Raw genomic sequence first — 21800 nt, 5'->3', positions numbered from 1 at the left:
GCTAGTGAATATCAGACATAACAATCTGGAGGCTAGCAGACCTCCTAATCTGGCAGATAGCATTTAGCAAACCTCCCAATCTTGTGACTAGTTTATAGTAGACCTCCCGTTCTGGTAACTAGTGCATAGCAGACATCCCAATATCCAGGCTAGCAGACCTAGTTCGGCAGTGTATAGCTGACCTTCCAATGTGGTGGCTGCTGTTTAGCAGACTTTCAAATCTGGTGGCTAGTGAATAACAGACATGACAATCTGGAGGCTAGAAGACCTCCTAATCCGGCAATGTATAGCAGACCTCCCAATCTAGTGGCTAGTGCAGTGTTGGCTAACCTGTGACACTCCAGATGTTGTGAAACTACAAGTCCCAGCATGCTTTGCCAATATATAGCAGCTTATTGCTGGAAGGCAGGGGTGCACGGAGGATTGTCGGGGGGGGGGGGGGTTTCCCCCCCGACCCCAAAAAAAACAGCAGCTCCGTTTCGTCAGCTCTGTCCTATACAGCAGCCGCGGCGCTGTCTAAAAAGCGTCTGCGGCGGTGCTGTATACGGACGCTTCTTTGACAGCGCTGCGGCTGCTGTATAGGACAGTGGCCACTTAGTTAGCGCAGGGGGGTTTCTAGAGACTCAGAAACCCCCCCTGCGTGCGCCACTGGAAGGGTATGCTGGGACTTGTAGTTTCACAACACCTGGAGTGTCACAGGTTAGCCAACACTGGGCTAGTGTATAGTAACTACACCCCCTTCCCCTAATTGGTAGTGTAGAGCAGATATCCCCATCTCAATTTTGTGGCTAATCTATTGCAGACCTGTCAATTTGGGAGTGTATAGCGAACCGTAAAATCTGGTGGCTAGTATTTTATAGTCCGTTGGCTCGTGTATAGTAATCTTCCCAGTCTGGTGGCTAGTGTATAAAACTAGTTACCGATGTAGAGCAGACCCCCCAATCTGGAAGTTAGTGCATAGCAGACCTCCTAATAGGATTGTCAGAAAGAAATTACGTAATTTCAGTTTTTCAGTAATATTGCCGCACATATATGACCACTGATTTCCTTCTACATACCAGGTATTTTGTGCAGAAAAACTTTTAACTATGATTTACTATATTTTAGGTAAGGGCTGCAAATTATGGAAAAAAAATCTTTATCCTGAAAACCCCCAAATGTGCTGATCCTGTCGCACGGCCTGAGTGACAAAATCAAAGGCCAATTTGGCCATACATATAGGTGGCCAAATTAGAATGCATTTAACACACAAGTAATAATGCATATACAGCACAATGTCTTTATGTGTTTGATATGAATTTAAATACATTTAGAGGTGTTTATTGCCTATAGTTTATAGTGTTGATGTATAGCCTTGTCTATGATAGTCTATACATGCATAGTCTATACATGCACCTGTGACGAAACAGGAAGTTAACTTGTTCAAGCCAAACGCGTATGTAAACGCTACTTAACTGCATTACAATATGCTCCCATGGAGATGAATACATGTTTTCAACTGAACAAATAGAACAAGAAGCATTCAAAATAACACAGCACAATGCAGGATAAATTCACATAAAAGTGCAAATATGTAAGGTCTCCTTTAATGCTGTTACATCCATTTACATACAATCAACTTGTGGCAAGTAATTTTAACGCCAGTGTATAAGTGCCAAGCATTATTGATAATAGTTCTTAAACCCATATTGCATATTTCAGCCAGTGGCTCTCCAGGTGTTGTGAAACTACAAATCCCAGCATACCTTGCCAGCTGTCAATGGGCTAATTTATTGACAAAGCATAATGGAGCTTGTACTTTCACAACACCTAGAGAGCCACAGATTGGCCATGTCTGCCATATTGTAATAATATATAAACCTTTTATTAATATGATTGGGTTACAGATTATGACCACAGCCTAAAAAGCCAATTTAAAAGGGTAATCTAATCCATACTGGAAAAAAATCTAAACTTTTCAGCATTTCTCTAAAAAGAAAATACAGTAACGTACAGCTGTAAAATAAATGAAATGTTATCATCAGTGCTTTCGTATATTAGTTACATAATATTTTTAGTTATAATAATACTATAAAGTGTTTTCCCCGCATAGCAAAGATGAATATCTGTATTTACAAAGCACCAGCAACTTCTACTGTATAATCGCTTACGTGTGACAAGACGCTGCGCAGTTTTACTGCGCAGTTTTGCTACGCCTGACAAATAAATAACAATGATGATGATATACACAGCTATGCCAAAGGCATAAGTATTTGAACAAGACTTTAAGAATTAGGGAATTTAGACTGCAAGCTCCCATGGGGCAGGGACTCTGTACAGCGCTGCGGAATTAGTGGTGCTATATAAATAAATGATGATGTTGATGATGATGATGATGATGATGATGAGGCTTGGCACAACAGGATTGCTGCTTTGCAAATATTAAATAATAATATGTAAAAAAAATATATATATTAAAAAAATGGGATGTGTTTTGCTTTTATTTAACAAAACGTTTCCTTTCCTCCTCTCTCACAGTTCTGGTAACTTTGGCTTGTTTTCCAGCCCTGAGTTCCATGTGACCCTTTCTGGAATTTTTGTGAATGAAGCTCTTTAGCTCAGAGGGCCCGGAGGCAGATCTGGGCCGAGAGTCTATGAATAAACACATCAATCAGATTAGAAAAACACGGGCTGCCATTGGCTGAGCGGCCCAGGCAGACTGGACAGAATCCAAACCCCGCCTGGGTTACCGGGGCAACCAATCCTGCTCAGGCCGCTCCAGACGGTCTCTCTGCAAACTGTTGCTCACATTACAAGAGGCAGGAGCCTGGATACTTAATATCCCTCCATAAAGCAGCAAGCATAAGAAAAACAACATAATAATAATAATAATAATAATAATAATAATAATAATACTACTCATTGCAAGCTGTGCAAACGTTAGCAAGACTCCCCAGGCCTGCCATGCATGCCCCACAGCCCCTCTACACAATCATTGTTTTGCAATAAAATAATTATAATCGTGCACCACAATGTGCATTCAAGAGCTGCACCCCCCCCCCCTTCTTTCCTCCCTCTTGCTAATCTATTACACCAGCTTTTATTTCTATAATATACTGTCACGTGATATGGATTTTACATCTGGATACTGAATAAAAAAAAAATACAAGTTAAAATATATATTGACGTTGCAAATGAGAACTTTTTGGCAGATTAACCCTTGCAGGGTTCTATGCACAATCTGCGCTGCCTGGCTGAGGAGGGGGCTTGGGGGGGATGTGGCATGTCTGTCTTTACATGGTTGTTTGGGGAAGTTAATAGAGCTGGCGTGAAAACAAAATCGTTTCCGAATTTCACTGTGAGGGTGAGGAAAGGTCAGAGTGACAGATCCCCCCCCCCCCCTAAGGGGGAGAGAGGGGGGGGGGGTCAGGGAGCCATTGTTTTTCTTATCAGAGGAAGAGGGAGAAGCTTGATTGACAGTCAGAAATCTGATCCTGTGAAAGAGACAGAGGAGCAAATGGGAGGGAGAGATCTATCGGTTTGGATAGGAGGCCCCTGGAGGAAAAACCACACAATCCAGCTCTGTCAGTGGCGCTTTCAGCTTCCACAGGGGGAAGTGCTGGGGAATAATTAATGTTTTTTATTAAATTTGGAGGGAGTTCGGTGCAGCCGATCGCTATCAGGTGGGTTCTTTACCAACAACTTTTATTTTATTTATTTTTTTTCTCCCCCCCCCCTGCCTGATCATCCATCGTCGTAGTGGATTTTTATTCCAGGGACAATCAAGGTACCTCCCGTTAGGTGCACAAGCAAAGCATGCTGATCGCCATTACTAGTTTCTGCACACGTTTGCAAATCAGTGATTCCCACTTGCAGCCTAGGGGGGAGGTGTATATACAAAATAGCAAGATCGTTACTTCCGTTTAAAGTGTTTTTATTTGCAAGTTTTTTTTTGTATTTTTTTTTTTATTTTTTTTAACCATCCTTTCATGCAAATGTAGTTCAGTGCTGCGGATGGATTTTTATGAATGGGACTGTTGAAGGTTAATTAGCTATGCAAATGCAGCCTCTCATTCATGCTTTTTTTTTTTTCCTTTTTCCTAAAGCCATCTTGTTCCCTGTAGGTTGCTCGCAGCACAGATCCTGAGGAAATCACCAGATAAATGCGTACAACACCCAATTCTGACTTAAGATTTGCGTAAAAGCTTCAGGATGGATGGATTTTATGATCAGCAAGTGCCTTACATGGTAACCAGTGTGAATGATCAATGCACAAGTGCCAGCTTATAGTTAAAGACTGTATAGGGTCATTATTAAGCTCCTAGTATGGCACTGGAAGTTTATAAACTTTTATTACTGATTTCATAGTTAAAGTTGGTTGCTCTCCTTTCTAATATTTTCCTGTGCTGTCAACTTTTACCCTCTTGACACTTCACACTTCATCATCATCATCATCATCACCATTTATTAGATCTAGTTTCTTATATTTCATGTGAAAGTAGAATGCTATAGGTCTGTGTGCAATAGATTGCTTTATAAATGTTACCCTTTGTTTTCTCTCTTGCCATAGAGTTAGTAAGACATTCATATTACGACTGGCATGCTACATTTCTTTAATGAGGTTATTTATTGCTTTCTACGTTGATGTCGCTTGTGGCTGCTGTAAGCTGTGTATAAGCCTCTCTGTTTAGTTGACTTTTGTCTTAGACAGTGATTCTTGCTGTTTTTAGAATCCAAGTGGGAGAATTTGCCATGAGAGAACGACGAACGTCAGGAAAAGAAAGTTTTTAAATAGAGACCTGGCTCATGACTCAGAAGGTGAGAAGCTAGCAAGATACTAGGCTTTGTTGTTGCTCTTTACACCTTGATTCACACGCGGAACAGTTAAGGACTAAACCTTCTTTAATCCAACACATTTATTAAACCTTGAAACACAGTATCTCTTTATCGTTTAGAGAGTTCTCTCTCTCTCTCACTGGTGTTACCTAACTTAAAACTGCACAGATATAAGTCATACTGCTTATTTTTTATTTACTGTTCCGTGTGTTCAATAAAAAGCTACTTTATTATTTACATGCAATAATATTTATCATGAAAGAGCTAGGGACTATGATGGCGTTGTATAAATAAATGTTGATAATGATTGTGCTGCAGATGCAATTATTAAACATGTATCAATCCTCAGACTGACAAAGTGTGCTCATCAAATTTGTCAGAGCCCATATATATATATATATATATATATATATATATATATATATATATATATATATACACACAAGGTTGCAAAGATTATTATGACAGGTAATTTCTAACCTTTCATCGGATCTGGGCTTCAATTAGCATTTGATTAAGAGATGGTGGATGTTGTGAGGTTAAAATGTTTCATTGAAGATCTCCGAGAAAGTGTAATACATCATGTATTAAACTGCAAATATTAAACTTTATCTTCAGAGCTCTTCCAAGATCTGAGCCAGCTACAGGAGACGTGGCTTGCAGAAGGTAAGAGAAAAACAAATGCATGTTAACCCAGTGCATGGAGGGAGAGAAGGAGGGAAAAAAAAAAAAAGTCCTGAACTTGCTGTCTTAATGTTCAGCCCAATTAATTGAGCTTTAAAAGAGCCACCTCATGTGTCATGCATACATTAAAGGCTCTGATGAGTTTGTCTTTGGGGACTCAGGGGCTGCTCTACCCAGTGTCATCACAAATTACCAGGAGAAATTGCTTCCAGCTCACAATCACATCTGCTTTTGGCAAGAACTAATGCTGCAAGACTTGAAGTTCTGAGCCTCTGTTCAGTTTTTAATTGCAATTGATCAGGTTTATATCAGTGCACCTCAAAGACGACATACAGCCAGAACAGGGGTAGCTGTTGGCTTCTGCAGAGCACACATGATTATTTGGTGTTCTAGAAGAGTAGCTTTCTGATGGCAGAAATTGCTTTCCCTGAGTTTATGAGGACGGGATGCTTCAAGAATTAAGTTCAAGTGTCTTCTTCCCACCTTGCGCCCAGCATAGGACTTTAGGTGTGTATGGAATTGCTTCTGTAAGCAAGACCTCCAAGTTTTTACCCTATATCTCTGTATTTTATTCAACGTCTCGATTTTAATTCAATTTCAAACTTTTTATTTATTATGAATATCTTATTTTCCTTTAATAATAATTAAGTTTTAATTTATTGCAGCCTAATCTGAATTCCTTTCCTTATATTTATTTTGTGATTACATGTAGTGAAAAGTTGTTTTCAGATCTTAAACATGTTACTACTTAATGCTGATTTACATGGAGTTCTGCCTAAATGACAATGCTGTAAGAATGAATTGTCTCCTTTTACAGAATATTTTACTTGGCTAAATGGTCTTTGTGTCTATTCTATTTGCATTGACGTGTGTCGGTGTACAGGCTTTCATTTAGAATACAGAATGTGACTTGTATGCAATTAATATAGTGGAGATTTCTTAATGTTATTTTTTTTTCACTTTGCTATGCTATATACGCAGTAACCTTACTGCAATGTTGTGATGGTACAATCTACAATTTAGCTCTTGTTAACATAGTGTTGTTATCGCATTCTATATTTAAAACTTTATCCTGTTGTCTTTTATCAACAGTCACACCGACAAAAAGTAGATTTAATATTTTTTTTTACATTTGATATTTTTTGTGACATCATTGTGCATTATATCTAGTGTTTTAAATCCTACTTTTCCCATTTATCTTGTCGTCACTTAATTTTATTGTGTATCCATTAATTTCCAAAACTTTTTTTTTTTTTTTTAATATAAATTAAATTTATATGCAATTAAAATACTTGGGAGAGTCCTATATGAAATTAGTGGAATAGGATTCTTTGTTTTTATTGCATAGTTTGCTATTATGCTACTATACTCTTCTGGTATTGTGAGGGCAGATGACATAGAATATTGCTGTTTATACCATGGCAAAATATGTAAACGTTGACTTGTATTCGTGTATAGCAATATAGGATGTTCCTACATATGCGTATATTTGTTTTTTTCTTTAAACAGTTGAGTTTATAGGATGCTATAGAATTATTTGCAGTGTTGTTATATTTTGGTTGAGTTGTCCATGTGGGTTGTATCACCAGGTGTAGTTATACCTGTCGGAGCAGGTTCTACTGTAGAAAGTGCTGGAAGTTGTAAATATTTGAATGTCTTGGAGGCAATGGTGTTTTGATTCATTATTTGTTTCCTCTTGGTCTGAAATACTATCCCATTATTGTTAATTGTAACAATGGGTTGCCTTACACTAAGCCACCACATAAATCACATTGTTTGGGAGTGAATGTAATTGTAACATGGATAGTTTGTTTATGGACATTGTATAGATCTAAAAGGGACATCTTTTTATACACTTGTGTGGTTTGTCTGTTTTTCTTGTGTTGTATTGTCAGACCGGCTGCGAGATGTGACTTGTGTATGATTTGACTGCTTTGTGCCTATTCGTGTGATTGGTAGGCCTTCTACAGAAGGCGTAAACGTTTTTTTGGAAGAACTTGTATTGCTTGTAATAAAATTTTGAAATGATCATGTCCCAGGACCGTTTTAAGTAGACGTTGAAATATACCAAGCTTTCCATGGCTGGGGGTCTTATCTTGCTTGGGAACCTTATAACAAGGGTATATCCACAATTAAAAAAAACTGTGGAAACCCATTATGAACAAGAGTGACGGGAGCAAGTACTGTGTTTATTAATGAACAACCAGTCAATGGCATGTACAGAGTGGATTTGAATTTTTAGGAAATAATGATACAATGTAGAAGATAGTGTGTCTGTAATAAGATGTTTACAGTCTGTAAAATAAGGATAAAACTCTGACATGTTCCATTGTTACTATGTAACACTTCATCCACTATAGAATATATGGTCAGTCATATTAGTAATATGTATAATGTTATTTTATACAGAGGTTAAAGGCTGGACAAAGCATGTAAAATGAGTAACCTGTTTAACCCCTCTACTGAATATTTTGCCTATAGTCTTATACTTTTTGCTTTCCAGAAATATTGATTTTTATTTATATATATATATATATATATATATTTTTTTTTTCCCAGATGAAATCTAATACCTCGCTTTGTGTCGACTAATGGCTTCCATTGCATCTGTGTAATCAGATGCAAAGCACTATACAGAAAACACGATACGTGGGATTCTGTCCGAGCATATGTTGTAGGGGTTTGTAAATGTAGAAAGATTACAAATTGCACGGAATGGATGAAAAGGCATTTCAGGGATGGGATGTAGTAGAGGAAGACCTGGGACTGAACCAATGGCTTGATTACTGCTTATAAGTTGTTTCATGAAACCTAATGACGAGTTGTGGACTTTAGAAAGTCATTGTGTTAGTTGACTGTTTTTGTCCATATGTAGGTATAGGCAATGCATACTATAAATTATAATTTACCAGCAGCCTGGAGAGGGGAGGAGGCTTGCTCTGAATTGACTCCTAGTTGGCTGCCCATAATGTTACGGACTACCCTATATTCACCAGGTAGGCTACTACAAACACTTATATTGAAGAGCAAAATATTTTACGGAAGGGGTCCAAGGGCATGGACTCTGAAAGTACACAATTGAAGGAATTGTAGGTGTGAACCTGGTTAGGGATTTGTGAAAGTTTAAAAATAGTGTAACTTCTATCCAAAGCAAACCTCCCTTTTATTGTGTTAAAAAGAACCAATATTTTATTTTATAGTAGTTGCAATTATTGAACATAGAACAATTATTCTTTCTTTTATTGCAATGAAAACTTTCAAGTAGCACAGGGGTCTAGTGTGCTGGGTTTTCCCAGAGAAATCCTGTCTTTTCTGGCTCGAAATCTGTAAAACTGAACTTGAGATCTCCCAGAATTCAGTTTCTTGATGCATCCAAATTAAAATACGGGATAGCTGTGTTTTTTTTTTTTTTTTTTTTTTTTTTTTTTTTATAGTTTCGGGCTCACAAGAGGAAACCTAGGCTGTCTACGATGTATACTGATCACATTGTAAGGGTATGTGGGTGCCCCAGTGTCCTGTTTAAAAATTAGTAGCTCCCTAATTTAGCCAAATTGCATGTTTGGTGGAGAAACTTCAGGTGCGATTTCAGCTAGCAACAAACCCACCTGACATTTTACTTGTTTTTTGTTACTGTGAATCACTGAATGCATTTTCATTTATTGTGTTAATGTCTTTCTTTTCCTGTAGACTATTTTAACCTATAATTATTAAATTATCAGACAACCTCTGTGCTAAAATATGTTGTACAATCTTATTCCTTAGAATAGTTAGGTCCTGTTTAGTTTACTTTCTAAACCAAATTAGTGTCCTGTACCGAATTCTCGTGGACGCCGGTTTATCGTCAGAAGTTTTATACAGATGATATTGTACTATAAGACTACAGCAACCTCTTGTCTTTTAGGCAGAGATTAGTGGGCTCTGTTTTAGTTACTTCACTGCACAAAATAGGAAGTAGTGTTTCGAAACTTTCAATTGACTTTTTCGTCGGCTCTGGGGAACGGTGCGAGATTGGAAGACTGTGTTTGGGGTTGTCTTGTGGACTCTGTGTGTTTTTTTGTGAATGAAGGAATAGCTACAGTTGTGACTGTTTGTCTTGAGAAATTGCTCAGGAGATCAGCTGTCTCATTCACTGGCAGAAAGTGTGACTCATGCATCTTCTGTCTCTTTGGCTGTGGGTCATTGTTACAGTAGATAGAGCTCATTTTAATTAAAACGCTAACCCATTACATGCTGGATGCTAAGGATTTGTTCCACTTCCTGAAACCCTTTTATTTATTCCCCCCCCACCCCTGTTTAGGATGTTTTGTATGGGAGCGCGTGACTCTGTCATTTCAAGGCGACTGTCAGGATTATTTTAAATCCATCTTTATTATCTATATATATATATATATATATATATTTTTTTTTTATGTTGTTGATTTAGTAAATGCATTGACATCTTGGGGGTGGGTTGGAGCTGGCACGTAGATGTTAATACAGCTTCCATCTCCACCTCCGCAGCCACTAATAATAAAATAATAACAGGCTTCAGATTCCATCTCCAAATAGCTAATCGCACAACATTGTATTATTGTCTGTTAGTCTTTGCAGCAAACTAGCATCTATCCATCCATGTAGCAATTCATCTTTCAGCTATTGCTGGGGCCTTGTCCCTTTTCAAAACTATTTTTTTTAAGTTGGTATTAACACTTTATGGCTTATTTAGTATTGTGATGCAGTTTGGAGAATTGTGCTGAGCAACTGACTGGGCATTTGCTTCCATTAGTATAAAATGGCCAAAGCTGATTTCTGATTGGCAGTAATTGGTTGCCACACATCAAAGCTATTTGCATGTTTTTGAATAAGCCATTTGTGGGCTATAGTTTTTATACAAACATAGGCTTTGTAAGCTTCCAGTGCACGGTGACGTGGTTTACACCATCTCTCCTTGGCGTATATACAAAGTTGTGTGTTAATTTGTCGGTCCAGTGTTGCCTGCTTGCATAGAGATGTTCGCAGATCTGATTTTGAAAAGTTTGGGTTGCTTCAGATCAAAAATAAAAGGCTGATCATTTGGTTTTTGCTGTTAATATCAGTCCAGTCCTAAAGGGAAACTACATTTGCAATACATTAAAGTTCCTTCTTTTTTTTTTTGCATCATTGGGACCGGATACGAGTGGGTTAATCCGTAGTCCATCAGCTTTTCGTCCTCATTATCATGATTGATGGTTATGTAATCTGAGTATGATGTTACATAGACCGTTCATTTGGCAGTGTTAACTGTTTGTGAAATAGCAGCACAAATAATGTGATTGCAGTTTCTGAGATCTGTCATTTAAATGCTCGGTAGCATTTTCTAGCATTGTCATTGTGCAGGGTCTATGGACATAGAATAGATCTTTAGTAAGATTTGAACCGAGATGCATTTTTTTTGGAGAGTTTCTGTGTTTTGCACACCTATTAGTGGATTCATGTAATTTGAGTTACTTGTATATACATGGCAATGATTTCTAAAACTGTTGAAGTAAACGCCTCAAAGATTTAGCTGAGAACAGGTAGCTGAATGCAAGATTCAGCATAGAGAATTTGTACGTCTCCATATGGTCCTGTCTCTATTGTGTTGCTTGTTGGAAGATAATCCCATATGTGATTTGCCCACCTCTGTGAATTTTGCTAGTGACCAGTAGTGGTATTATCTTCTAAGTGCCTCAGGGCATCTCAGAAGGACCATATTAGGCCAGAACCTTTAAAATGTATCTTTCCATCCATCAATATCTGGTCAGTTACCAGATTTCTACCTGGAAAAATAATGACATGATATATGAAATGTTTAAAGTTCTATTTTAATGCAGTTCAGAAACAAAAGGAAAATCTTTCCATACATTGACAGTGGTATTTCTTTGCTGAATTTAGAATTAATGTTTCCCGAGAGCGCAAGTTTATAAAACTTTTGTCCCGCAAAAGCCTAAATGAAATAAGAGCTTGTTTGTAACAATTAATCAGACACCACTAGTTTCCCAATATTTATTTATTTATCCTGTTTAGTATTATTATATAAATATACAACGACTCTGTAGGAGAGTGCACATAGAACAAGGGCAGCTTGTGCCTATTTTAAATACTTGTACAATCTAAAAATACAGTGTTGGGGGGAAAAATGTTTAGGTCCGTGACCCTATTTGATTGCCTGTGGTTTATGAAGTTATTAGACTGGGTGTACTGTCACGAAGTGAATACAAATATTATAGTAATGTATTGGAGATAATTTAATTTAAAAGGCTACATATTTACATACCGGTTTTATATTGTAATAACAGATTTAGCTAACTTGACTGGCCATTGTTTTGCTAAATGTTGTGACTTAACAAAAAAAAATTATTTAAATAATTTTCCTTTAATCTCTTTTTTTACAGCTCAAGTTCCAGATAATGACGAACAGTTTGTCCCAGACTACCAGGCTGAAAACTGTAAGTACTGTATGCTGTTACTTGTCGTGTTTGGGTACACACCTTGTTTTGATAGTGCTATGAAAGAAACGTTTGCATTTAGCGTTCCAGTTTTTTTTTTTTTAAAACTTTCAATACCCGTCACACGTGGCTTTATACATTTTGATTTGATCTTAAGTGGTTTTGTGTATTCTATGTAATACTAATGGAACAAGCCTAGGCATTTAATGGAACTCTAGATTCTGTTTCAGACTATTTGCAGTTACATTAAAACCTTTCCATTCTAACGGGAATCTATGTGTGCAGATGTTTGTATGTCTTCTATTCAGTTCTGTGTGCACTAGCTGGCTCTGAATGCATCCTAATTGGAGAGATGGGGTCCTGTAAGTTCCATAGTCGCTGTGCTCATTTAAACAGTTTTTCTCCAACAAGCTCCTCTGAACATTGCGAAAAGGACGCGCACCAGTTCCTAATCATAGGAGCTTAGGTGGTTAATCAAATTTCTATACTGCAGGCAACATGCTGAAATCGCCAGATAGCGTTTGCATTTTTCCTGCATTTGTTTAAGCCACTGTAAAGACATTTGTAATAATTGAGATCTGTGATTATTTTGGAAAAAAACCTTTGGGATATTTTATCACTCGTTGGATCACAAAATGTGATTTTATTTATTTGTCCCCCTAAATTAACTTAGTAAGAAGCAGTTGGCTATTTTTTTGCATCATGAAAGTTTTCAGTGCCTTTCTTAGTTACTTGTAATTGAACATTTCATATGGGACTTGGGGTTTCTGGATTAAAGTTGCTTTCATAGTGAAAAAAATAGTTTGCTTACCATCCCTAAAATCTGCTTACATTAAAATGTTTTGTTATAAAGAAAAAAAAATAATACCCAAATATCCCCAGCTGCCCTCTGCCTTTTCTTCTTCATCTTGTGTGGCAGAGCTCCTCACAGTGACTGTTGAAGGAGGAGCTTGATGGTTATGTCGGTGTATATATCGAAATGACTGAGCAGTAGCCATTACTTTATCTTTGTTTCTATTTTTTTTATAAACCTCCCTGTATTTTGGAGATTTTTGGCTATACCCCGTGTGTGGCTTTACTTTTGCCCCTTCCATGCCATTTTTTTCTTAAGTACAAAAATGTTACTAGTTAGCTTACTTCTAGAATTAGTTTCAATCCCCTTCAGAAGCCTAACATGTGTCATACAACAATTTGTAAACTTTTCGATTCAATTGCAAAACATTTTAAGTTCATTATGTAATTAATAAACTTTAATTGTTGATATTATTTTGTGAATGGGGCACCTGTCATTATGTATAGTCGTTATGACGATCAAGGATTTATAATATATGTCTTCAGGTGCTAAATTTAATTCCCCACTATTTAAGTCAAACTAGTTTCACTTTTTTACCCATTAAGACCTGACAATCTTTATAGATTTATAGAGATCGCAGTTAGAAAATTTAGGGCTCCAGGCAGACAACAAGTGGGAGCTTGTGTACAGACCCCGTGTGTGTATATAGAAAACACTGACACATTGTAGAAGGTTAAGATTACTGTTGCGCAGGTGACTGTCAATCGTAATTAGTAATTTAAAAAGAAAAAAAAAAAACTTGTGCAGGACCGTTCCGTTTAGATCACACTTTTTTGTTAATTATTGAAATGTAAAAATAATAATTTGGTGTAGGACAGGTAGCCAGCTCAACAGCTGTTATGTAGAGACAAGCCCACCCATGAACTATCAGGGTGTGCTGGTACTTGTAGTTCCACAACCACTGGAATGCTGCAGGCTGCCCAGACCCGTATTATTGCTTTAACAGCACTTCATGTAGCCCATATGTATTGAAAATTTCAGACGATGGCTGTTATGTGCCTATGAAACTTTGTGTGGCTCTCCATCTCTGCGGGAACTACAAGTTCCAGCATACGCAACTAGGCCGGAACTTCTGGACCTACCACCACTGTAGTGCCTAAGGCTACACTATATTATTATTTGGTATATAATGAGATACATATGGTTTGGATCTGTCAGACAGTGGCTGCTGTGTTAATGACAGTTCACGATCTTCAACAACCAGTAAATTCTTAAACTATATAACCTGCTCAGGACTACATTATAACCAGCTCTTCTCAGACCACAAATGTTTGATTTACTGCACTGTTTGTGTCTTTTTATTCTAAATTAACATTAATGTACATTTATGTGGCTTTGAATTGCTGTGTTGGTTTCTGCGGTCATGCAAAGTGAGGATTTGTACAATTATCACATACTTCTTGTGCTGGTTATGAAAGGATATAAAGTCCTAATTGTTGAAGGCTCGTTTTTAATTTGATTATTTTGATGGATGGATCTTGATGTTTTCATGCTGCAATAATCTGCGTTCGAGTTCACATAACCTTCTGTACTATATGAATTTCACTTTTTGGTTTATGCTGAAGTATAGTATTACAAATCTTGTTAGCAAACTTTATATCAGCAAACAATGCTTGAACATGTACGAAATAAAACCTGGTTTAGACTGTTTATATCCAGTGTATACAGATGTGGGACTAAAACTGTGCTTCATCAGTTGGTTAGTTGTTGGACTGTGAATGTTCTCCATTATGTTGTCTGTCTCACAGAGATCAGACTGTAGGTTATGGGCTGAAATCATTTTTACTTTTTTAGTTATTTACTAAAAATCTTTTGTGCTATTATTATATTGTAAGACTGTTCGGTGTAATGTATGGATTGGTCACTTACAAATTATGAACCACGATCCTCTTAAAAGTAGAAAAAAAAACGGTAAAGTTCTTTCTGGATTCTAAGAATGAAACAAAAATGATGTTTGTTTTTACTGTCTCACCTTGAATGTCTTTAAACACTGCTTTGAGGTGTTTAGGTTTTTGGTGGGATAAGTACATCATTTTGTTTCCTAACGTGACTAATCTTCATAAGGTGATAAACATATTTATGGGGGGAAAATTTTTTAGAAATTGTTGGTACAGAGAGTATAAAATAAATACAAAATTTTGTGGAAGGAATTTCACTTTGTAAGAGGCACATTTAAGATTTTTAAGGTCACCCATCCATTTCTTGAAGGTCTGAAAAGTCATGGGCTTATCCTAATAAATTGCATAATATTGCCAGGGGTTTTTACTAAGCAAACTTGGCGTTACCCAATGTTTGTGGTGTGGGGGAAATTGTTTCTTATTAGCTGTTGGCAAATTTGAGCACAAGGTTCAGTCGTTGGCCAACTGAATTGCTTGAACCTTACGCGATTGAGTCATTTTTTACCATTCAGGCTGGACAACCAGATCTGCCCGTATGTGGCTAGTGTTAGTGTTTAGCAAGCTTGCAATTAACAATTTTGATGGTGAACGTCGTTGATCCTTAGAAAAAGTTGTATCTGTAAGGCGCAAAGATTATAAAGCAACAATGCCCAACTTACTTTAGAGTTGGGTTCAGATCCTAGTGTTCATTCCTTGTGACCTTGGTAGCTGTTTGCCCTAGCTGGCAAATTTGGATTGAAAGCTCAGTTAATTAAGAAAAGTGACTGAAATAATTTGTAAGAGTAGTGTAAAAAATAAAAACAGCGGCAATATATAGACATGATTATGGATAATAACCTTTAATAATAATATGCAACCGCTTCCCACTGCCTATGTAAACAGAGTACAAAACTTAAGGCACGGGCCTACAAAATAAGTAGAAAAAATGTAACTTTGGAATATTGTTTTAAATTTAATCTGGTTGAACCGGAATTACCACAAACTGCGGGAGTCTTCTCTTATAGACAGGCTGTATATGGTTCTCACTATTGGAAGCCTGGAGTTACTTTTATCAACAAGAGTCTCCTGATTTTCAGCTTTTAACGTAGGAACCATATACATAAAGTTTATATTAACATAAGTAAAGATGTGGAGAGTAGTGATATTCACTCCAGTATGTGACACGAGGAGCAGCTCACAGTAAAACACACCTGGGTATGAAGATCACATTATGTGCTTTGCCTTAATTAAAGTTTCCTGCAGGCAGTTGTTTTAATATAATCATTTACAGTTGACGGCTGTAATATAGAGACCTACAGAAGCGTTTAAGATATAGAACATCTATAGCCATATATAGTGTAGCCAGGATCACGTACAGTGCTTATAATCCCAAACTGACCAGGCCAGTACCTAGCACAGTGCCTGTATTTTACCAGCTGCTCATAGCCAGGAACTAGCTCCATAAAAGTAATTCCGAAATGCCTGGTGCTGGGACCTAGCACAGAGCCCTAATCTATGAAAATGTATTGCCAACACCTGCAAGAATTGTTACCCTGCTACCTTTTGTATCATATGTACCCCATACCTCTTACAGTGTAAGCTCATTTTGTCTGGGCCATCTTTATCTTCTGTTTTATGTCATTGTATTTAATTTGTTTGTATCCTGATCCCACTCAATGTACAACATACGTGATATGTTTGTACTTTATAAATAAAATGTAATGATAACAATAAGGGAAATACACCCAATTTCTGAAAATCTGATACCCCGGGTCATAGTTTTCAAATCCTTGTTGTTTTTTTTTCTGCTGTCTACTTGTAGAATAGGTCTGGGGGGGCCTCTTGGTTAGGTCTGGGGTGGCCTCTTGGTTAGGTCTGGGGTGGCCTCTTGATTAGGTCTGTGCGGGGTCCTCTTTTAATTCTGGGGGGGGCCCTCTGTTAGGTCTGGGGGGGGCCCTCTGTTAGGTCTGGGGGGGGCCCTCTGTTAGGTCTGGGGGGGGCCCTCTTTTAATTCTGGGGGGGCCCTCTTTTAATTCTGGGGGGGCCCTCTGTTAGGTCTGGGGGGGGGCCCTCTGTTAGGTCTGGGGGGGGGCCCTCTGTTAGGTCTGGGGGGGGGCCCTCTGTTAGGTCTGGGGGGGGGGCCCTCTGTTAGGTCTGGGGGGGGGGCCCTCTGTTAGGTCTGGGGGGGCCCTCTGTTAGGTCTGGGGGGGCACTCTGTTAGTTCTGGGGGGGCTCTGCTAGGTCTGGGAGGGACTCTCTTAGGTCTGGGGGACGCTCTCTGTTGGGTCTGTGGGGGTGGGCTCTTGGTTAGGTTTAGAAGTTGTCTGACATGGGATCCAGGAACCAGAATGTAGGGAGTCTGTGCTTTCTGCATCACCAGTCACCACAGCAGACCCTGGCTCCGCGACCTTCACTACTTGATGATACTTTATTATAAACTGATAGGTTCGTGCTGCAGAGAAGCTAATATTAAATACTCCTCTTGTGTTCCTAAAATAAAGGCATGGGTGAAGCTTCTCCTTCACAGGAAACATATATTTAGATTATTTTGGCCTCGTGCTAAGCGTGTGCTAATTACCTGCAGCTTGGTCATGCATGAGACTCGACATCAGTTTGTTTTATACATGTCAAACACGGCTCGCTGTTCTCCTCTGTACTCTGCACAATGCTAATATTTGTAGAGACAGTTAACGTTTGCATGTGTTCATTTGTGTTCTTCCAGAGGCCCAGAGCCACAATTACAAATGACATCTATTACTTACAGGCATGCATGGAGCGCACAGTATATTTAGTGGTAAAGACATTCTGTATGATAAAGGGCCAATAAACCTGAAAATATGCATTATACGTGTGGGTGTCTATAATATATAGATATAGATGTGTAAAGATATATAGAGAGAGATAGTGATAGTGATATATACATACACATTCATATATTTTACACATTTTAGTGTGTGTGTTGGCCTGTACTCTCCAAGGCTTGAAGCCTGCCCATAAAGCTCATTTCTTTATTCATGCCTATCGGCCAATTCCTTTGTCTCCACTATCACCTCTGCTTCCCCACTCGGTACGACCCTATTTGTGTCTCCCCCTTCCCTTTAGGATGTAAGCTCTTGGGAGAAGGGCCCTCTTTCCTTGTGTTCTCCTTCTACGATTCCATCACCCTCTGTACCTATAGGTTTCCCTAGCCCTTTTTATTCTGACCCATCGCTCTCACTCACTGTCCCGTATATAACTTGGTCTGTATTACCAAGTTATCTGTGTCCAATATGTTGTATAGCGGGTGACTGGTCTTTTGCATTTGTTTTTCATGCACTGTGTTACGGATGGTTGCTGTCTACTTAGTGTATACTACTGTAAATGTCACGTACAGCACTGCCGATCTTTTGTGGCGCCTTATAAATGAAATAAAAATCTATTTTGTCAGACGGGGAGAAGGCGTGGCCTATGTCAACTCTCAAACGCAGTGTGCAGTAGAGCTGGTCAGTATGTATAGAGCACATCATGTAGTATTTGCTCTGCATGGCAGAAAAACAAGTTAGCATTTATACCTTTACAACGCAACATGGTTTGAAATGGCTACAAATTTGCACCTAACTCTAGATCCGCTTCAGAGAGAACTACGAAATATGAGCAAAAATGACAAAAATTACTGTCTAAATTTTAAAAGCAATGCCCACTTTCATTTAACCTTTAACATTTCCCCGAACCAAATCCATAAAATAAATAATAAGTGGTATTCTCACATACCCATTATAGCCCAGCCGATTCAGGATAGAGCTTTCTCTGTAAACGCTGGGTTACCCTCAATCACAGAAATGGCTTTACACCCCTATCGCTTGTTTTCTGTATCTGCTCAGTCTTTTTTCTTCCTCTCGTACATCCACCAATAATTTCCTGCTCTCTGGCGTTCAGGATGTCCGGCTGGTCCGCCGTGTCTACTAGCCACTGTTCCTCTCTCTCCGGCATGCTCCCATTGGCAGCTTGATGTTGGTAGACAACGATTTACCTTTCTGAAAAAAGACCAGGTTGGCCGCCTCAAGGAGAGTGTGGTCGATCTGGTCTTTTTTCAGACAGACACCGACAAAAACAACTACAAGCAGGAAGGCGCAAGGCGTAGGAGCCGCAACGGTGGCACGGAAGACGTCGGAGGCCGGCCTGATATCCTGAGGTTAAGTGACCTTTGAGGTTATAGTCAGAATATTCCACCCAAAACTGAAAATTTTAATTTTGGGTGGCATTATACTTTAAAACTGTAACATGATTTAGAAACTTGTTTTAAAATAGATACATCTCTCTCTCTTTCTTGCAGAGTGGAGTAAACATTTCTCTTTGCAACTTTTACTGTAATCCATTGAACACTATAAAATGATTGTTTTGTTTTAACACTGATCTGGTAACAGTTTCCATCTCTGACTAGTAAGTGTTTTCCACTGGCCGAACCAGATCATATTTCAGAATTTTAGCGTATCCTGTATGAATCACAACGTGCTGGTTGGTGTATACACAGAACATGGAAAAATGCATAATTCATATCATGTTGCCATTTGTCAGAACCCATCACACCACATATATTATCCAGCAAAATGCTGCATGGGCTGAATATTACACTGCTTCAAATGACAGCAACTGCTCGTACAAAGATGTGTCTGAGGCTGTGATTTGATAGCGTAAGGTATTTATGGCCTATTGTACCCTTACTGTGAATTATATGGGTATTGGAGGAGATCAGTAATGACATGTAGGTGGGTGCTAAGGTCAAAGGCTGAGTACATTTATTCGTGTGAATGGCCCCTGATACGTTTCAAGGGCCCACCCTGTAATCTTTAAAAGGACTGCAAGTTACCCTTAAGTTTAGTAATATTTTAAGACAATGCATTTAATCAAAGAAATAGACACCGATTTGTAATCACTTAGCAGGTATTGTACTGTGTGATAAACCAGTCTGTATGCACGTTCCTCCTCTTCTGATCTCTGCCTTGTGCACAGGAGGTCACATGATTGGATATCATGTGATAAGGAATTTGATTGCCAAGAGCAAAGAATAAGGTCAAGTTCAGTCTCTTTCTCTGTGTTATGACCCACTGATATTCACGCTGTGCCCCCACATCTTCCTGAATATGAACTGGGGAAGCACACTAAGCTCAGCGAGCCATAAAGCACAGAGTTCGCTTGGGCCCAGAGCGTAAAGTAGGAAGGAGCTGAGAGACTCTGTTAAAGGTTGTTTCAAGTCTCTAGCTACTTTTTTATTTTTTATGTAGGGTGGAGAACTCAATACTGGCATCAGATAGTCTCCAGAAGGCGGTGTGTTATTGCACTGTGCAGGGAGGTCACATGGTATACCCGGAGGAGTGCACAGTGCAGGGAGGTCACATGGTATACCCGGAGGAGGAGGAGTGCACTGTGCAGGGAGGTCACATGGTATACCTGGAGGAGTGCACAGTGCAGGGAGGTCACATGGTATACCTGGAGGAGGAGGGAGTGCACTGTGCAGGGAGGTCACATGGTATACCTGGAGGAGGAGGGAGTGCACAGTGCAGGGAGGTCACATGGTATACCTGGAGGAGGAGGGAGTGCACAGTGCAGGGAGGTCACATGGTATACCTGGGGGAGGAGGAGGGAGTGCACTATGCAGGAAGGTCACATGGTATACCTGGAGGAGGAGGAGGAGGAGGGAGCGCACAGTGCAGGGAGGTCAAATGGTATACCTGGAGGAGGAGGGAGCGCACAGTGCAGGGAGGTCACATGGTATACCTGGAGGAGGAGGGAGTGCACTGTGCAGGGAGGTCACATGGTATACCTGGAGGAGGAGGGAGTGCACTGTGCAGGGAGGTCACATGGTATACCTGGAGGAGGAGGGAGTGCACTGTGCAGGGAGGTCACATGGTACACCTGGAGGAGGAGGGAGTGCACAGTGCAGGGAGGTCACATGGTATACCTGGAGGAGGAGGGAGTGCACAGTGCAGGGAGGTCACATGGTATACCTGGAGGAGGAGGGAGTGCACTGTGCAGGGAGGTCACATGGTATACCTGGAGGAGGAGGGAGTGCACTGTGCAGGGAGGTCACATGGTATACCTGGAGGAGGAGGGAGTGCACAGTGCAGGGAGGTCACATGGTATACCTGGAGGAGGAGGAGTGCACAGTGCAGGGAGGTCACATGGTATACCTGGAGGAGGAGGGAGTGCACTGTGCAGGGAGGTCACATGGTATACCTGGAGGAGGAGGGAGTGCACAGTGCAGGGAGGTCACATGGTATACCTGGAGGAGGAGGGAGTGCACAGTGCAGGGAGGTCACATGGTATACCTGGGGGAGGAGGAGGGAGTGCACTATGCAGGAAGGTCACATGGTATACCTGGAGGAGGAGGGAGTGCACTGTGCAGGGAGGTCACATGGTATACCTGGAGGAGGAGGGAGTGCACAGTGCAGGGAGGTCACATGGTATACCTGGAGGAGGAGGGAGTGCACAGTGCAGGGAGGTCACATGGTATACCTGGGGGAGGAGGAGGGAGGTCACATGGTATACCTGGAGGAGGAGGAGTGCACAGTGCAGGGAGGTCACATGGTATACCTGGGGGAGGAGGAGGGAGTGCACAGTGCAGGAAGGTCACATGGTATACCAGGAGGAGGAGGGAGTGCACAGTGCAGGGAGGTCACATGGTATACCTGGAGGAGGAGGAGGGAGGTCACATGATATACCTGGGGGAGGAGGAGGGAGTGCACAGTGCAGGAAGGTCACATGGTATACCAGGAGGAGGAGGGAGTGCACAGTGCAGGGAGGTCACATGGTATACCTGGAGGAGGAGGAGGGAGGTCACATGATATACCTGGAGGAGGAGGGAGTGCACAGTGCAGGGAGGTCACATGGTATACCTGGAGGAGGAGGGAGTGCACAGTGCAGGGAGGTCACATGGTATACCCGAAGGAGGAGGAGTGCACTGTGCAGGGAGGGCACATGGTATACCCGGAGGAGGAGGAGTGCACTGTGCAGGGAGGGCACATGGTATACCTGGAGGAGGAGGGAGTGCACTGTGCAGGGAGGTCACATGGTATACCCGGAGGAGGAGGAGTGCACTGTGCAGGGAGGGCACATGGTATACCCGGAGGAGGAGGAGTGCACTGTGCA

At 40.2% G+C, this 21800-nt stretch overlaps 1 protein-coding gene across 5 annotated transcripts in view; it reads left to right on the top strand.

Moving 5' to 3' along the window:
- The first annotated feature begins 3308 nt into the window (after positions 1–3308).
- ETV1 (ETS variant transcription factor 1) overlaps positions 3309–21800 on the top strand; it is a 55751-nt gene continuing 37259 nt past the window's right edge. Inside the window, exons 1-5 of one of the 5 annotated variants that reach the window (XM_075214060.1) lie at positions 3309–3662; positions 4104–4236; positions 4710–4797; positions 5434–5481; positions 11892–11945. In XM_075214060.1, coding sequence (XP_075070161.1) covers positions 4192–4236; positions 4710–4797; positions 5434–5481; positions 11892–11945 — 235 coding nt within the window. In that variant the 5' untranslated portion in view covers positions 3309–3662; positions 4104–4191. Of the gene's footprint in view, positions 3663–3771; positions 4237–4709; positions 4798–5433; positions 5482–5681; positions 6007–11891; positions 11946–21800 lie in introns of those variants that run through there. The other 4 variants (XM_075214061.1, XM_075214057.1, XM_075214059.1 and 1 more) reach the window with 4 other exon arrangements.

The sequence above is a fragment of the Mixophyes fleayi genome, chromosome 5 (genome assembly GCF_038048845.1).
Source record: "Mixophyes fleayi isolate aMixFle1 chromosome 5, aMixFle1.hap1, whole genome shotgun sequence".
NCBI lineage: Eukaryota > Metazoa > Chordata > Amphibia > Anura > Limnodynastidae > Mixophyes > Mixophyes fleayi.
This window is presented reverse-complemented; position numbering and strand designations above follow the sequence as displayed.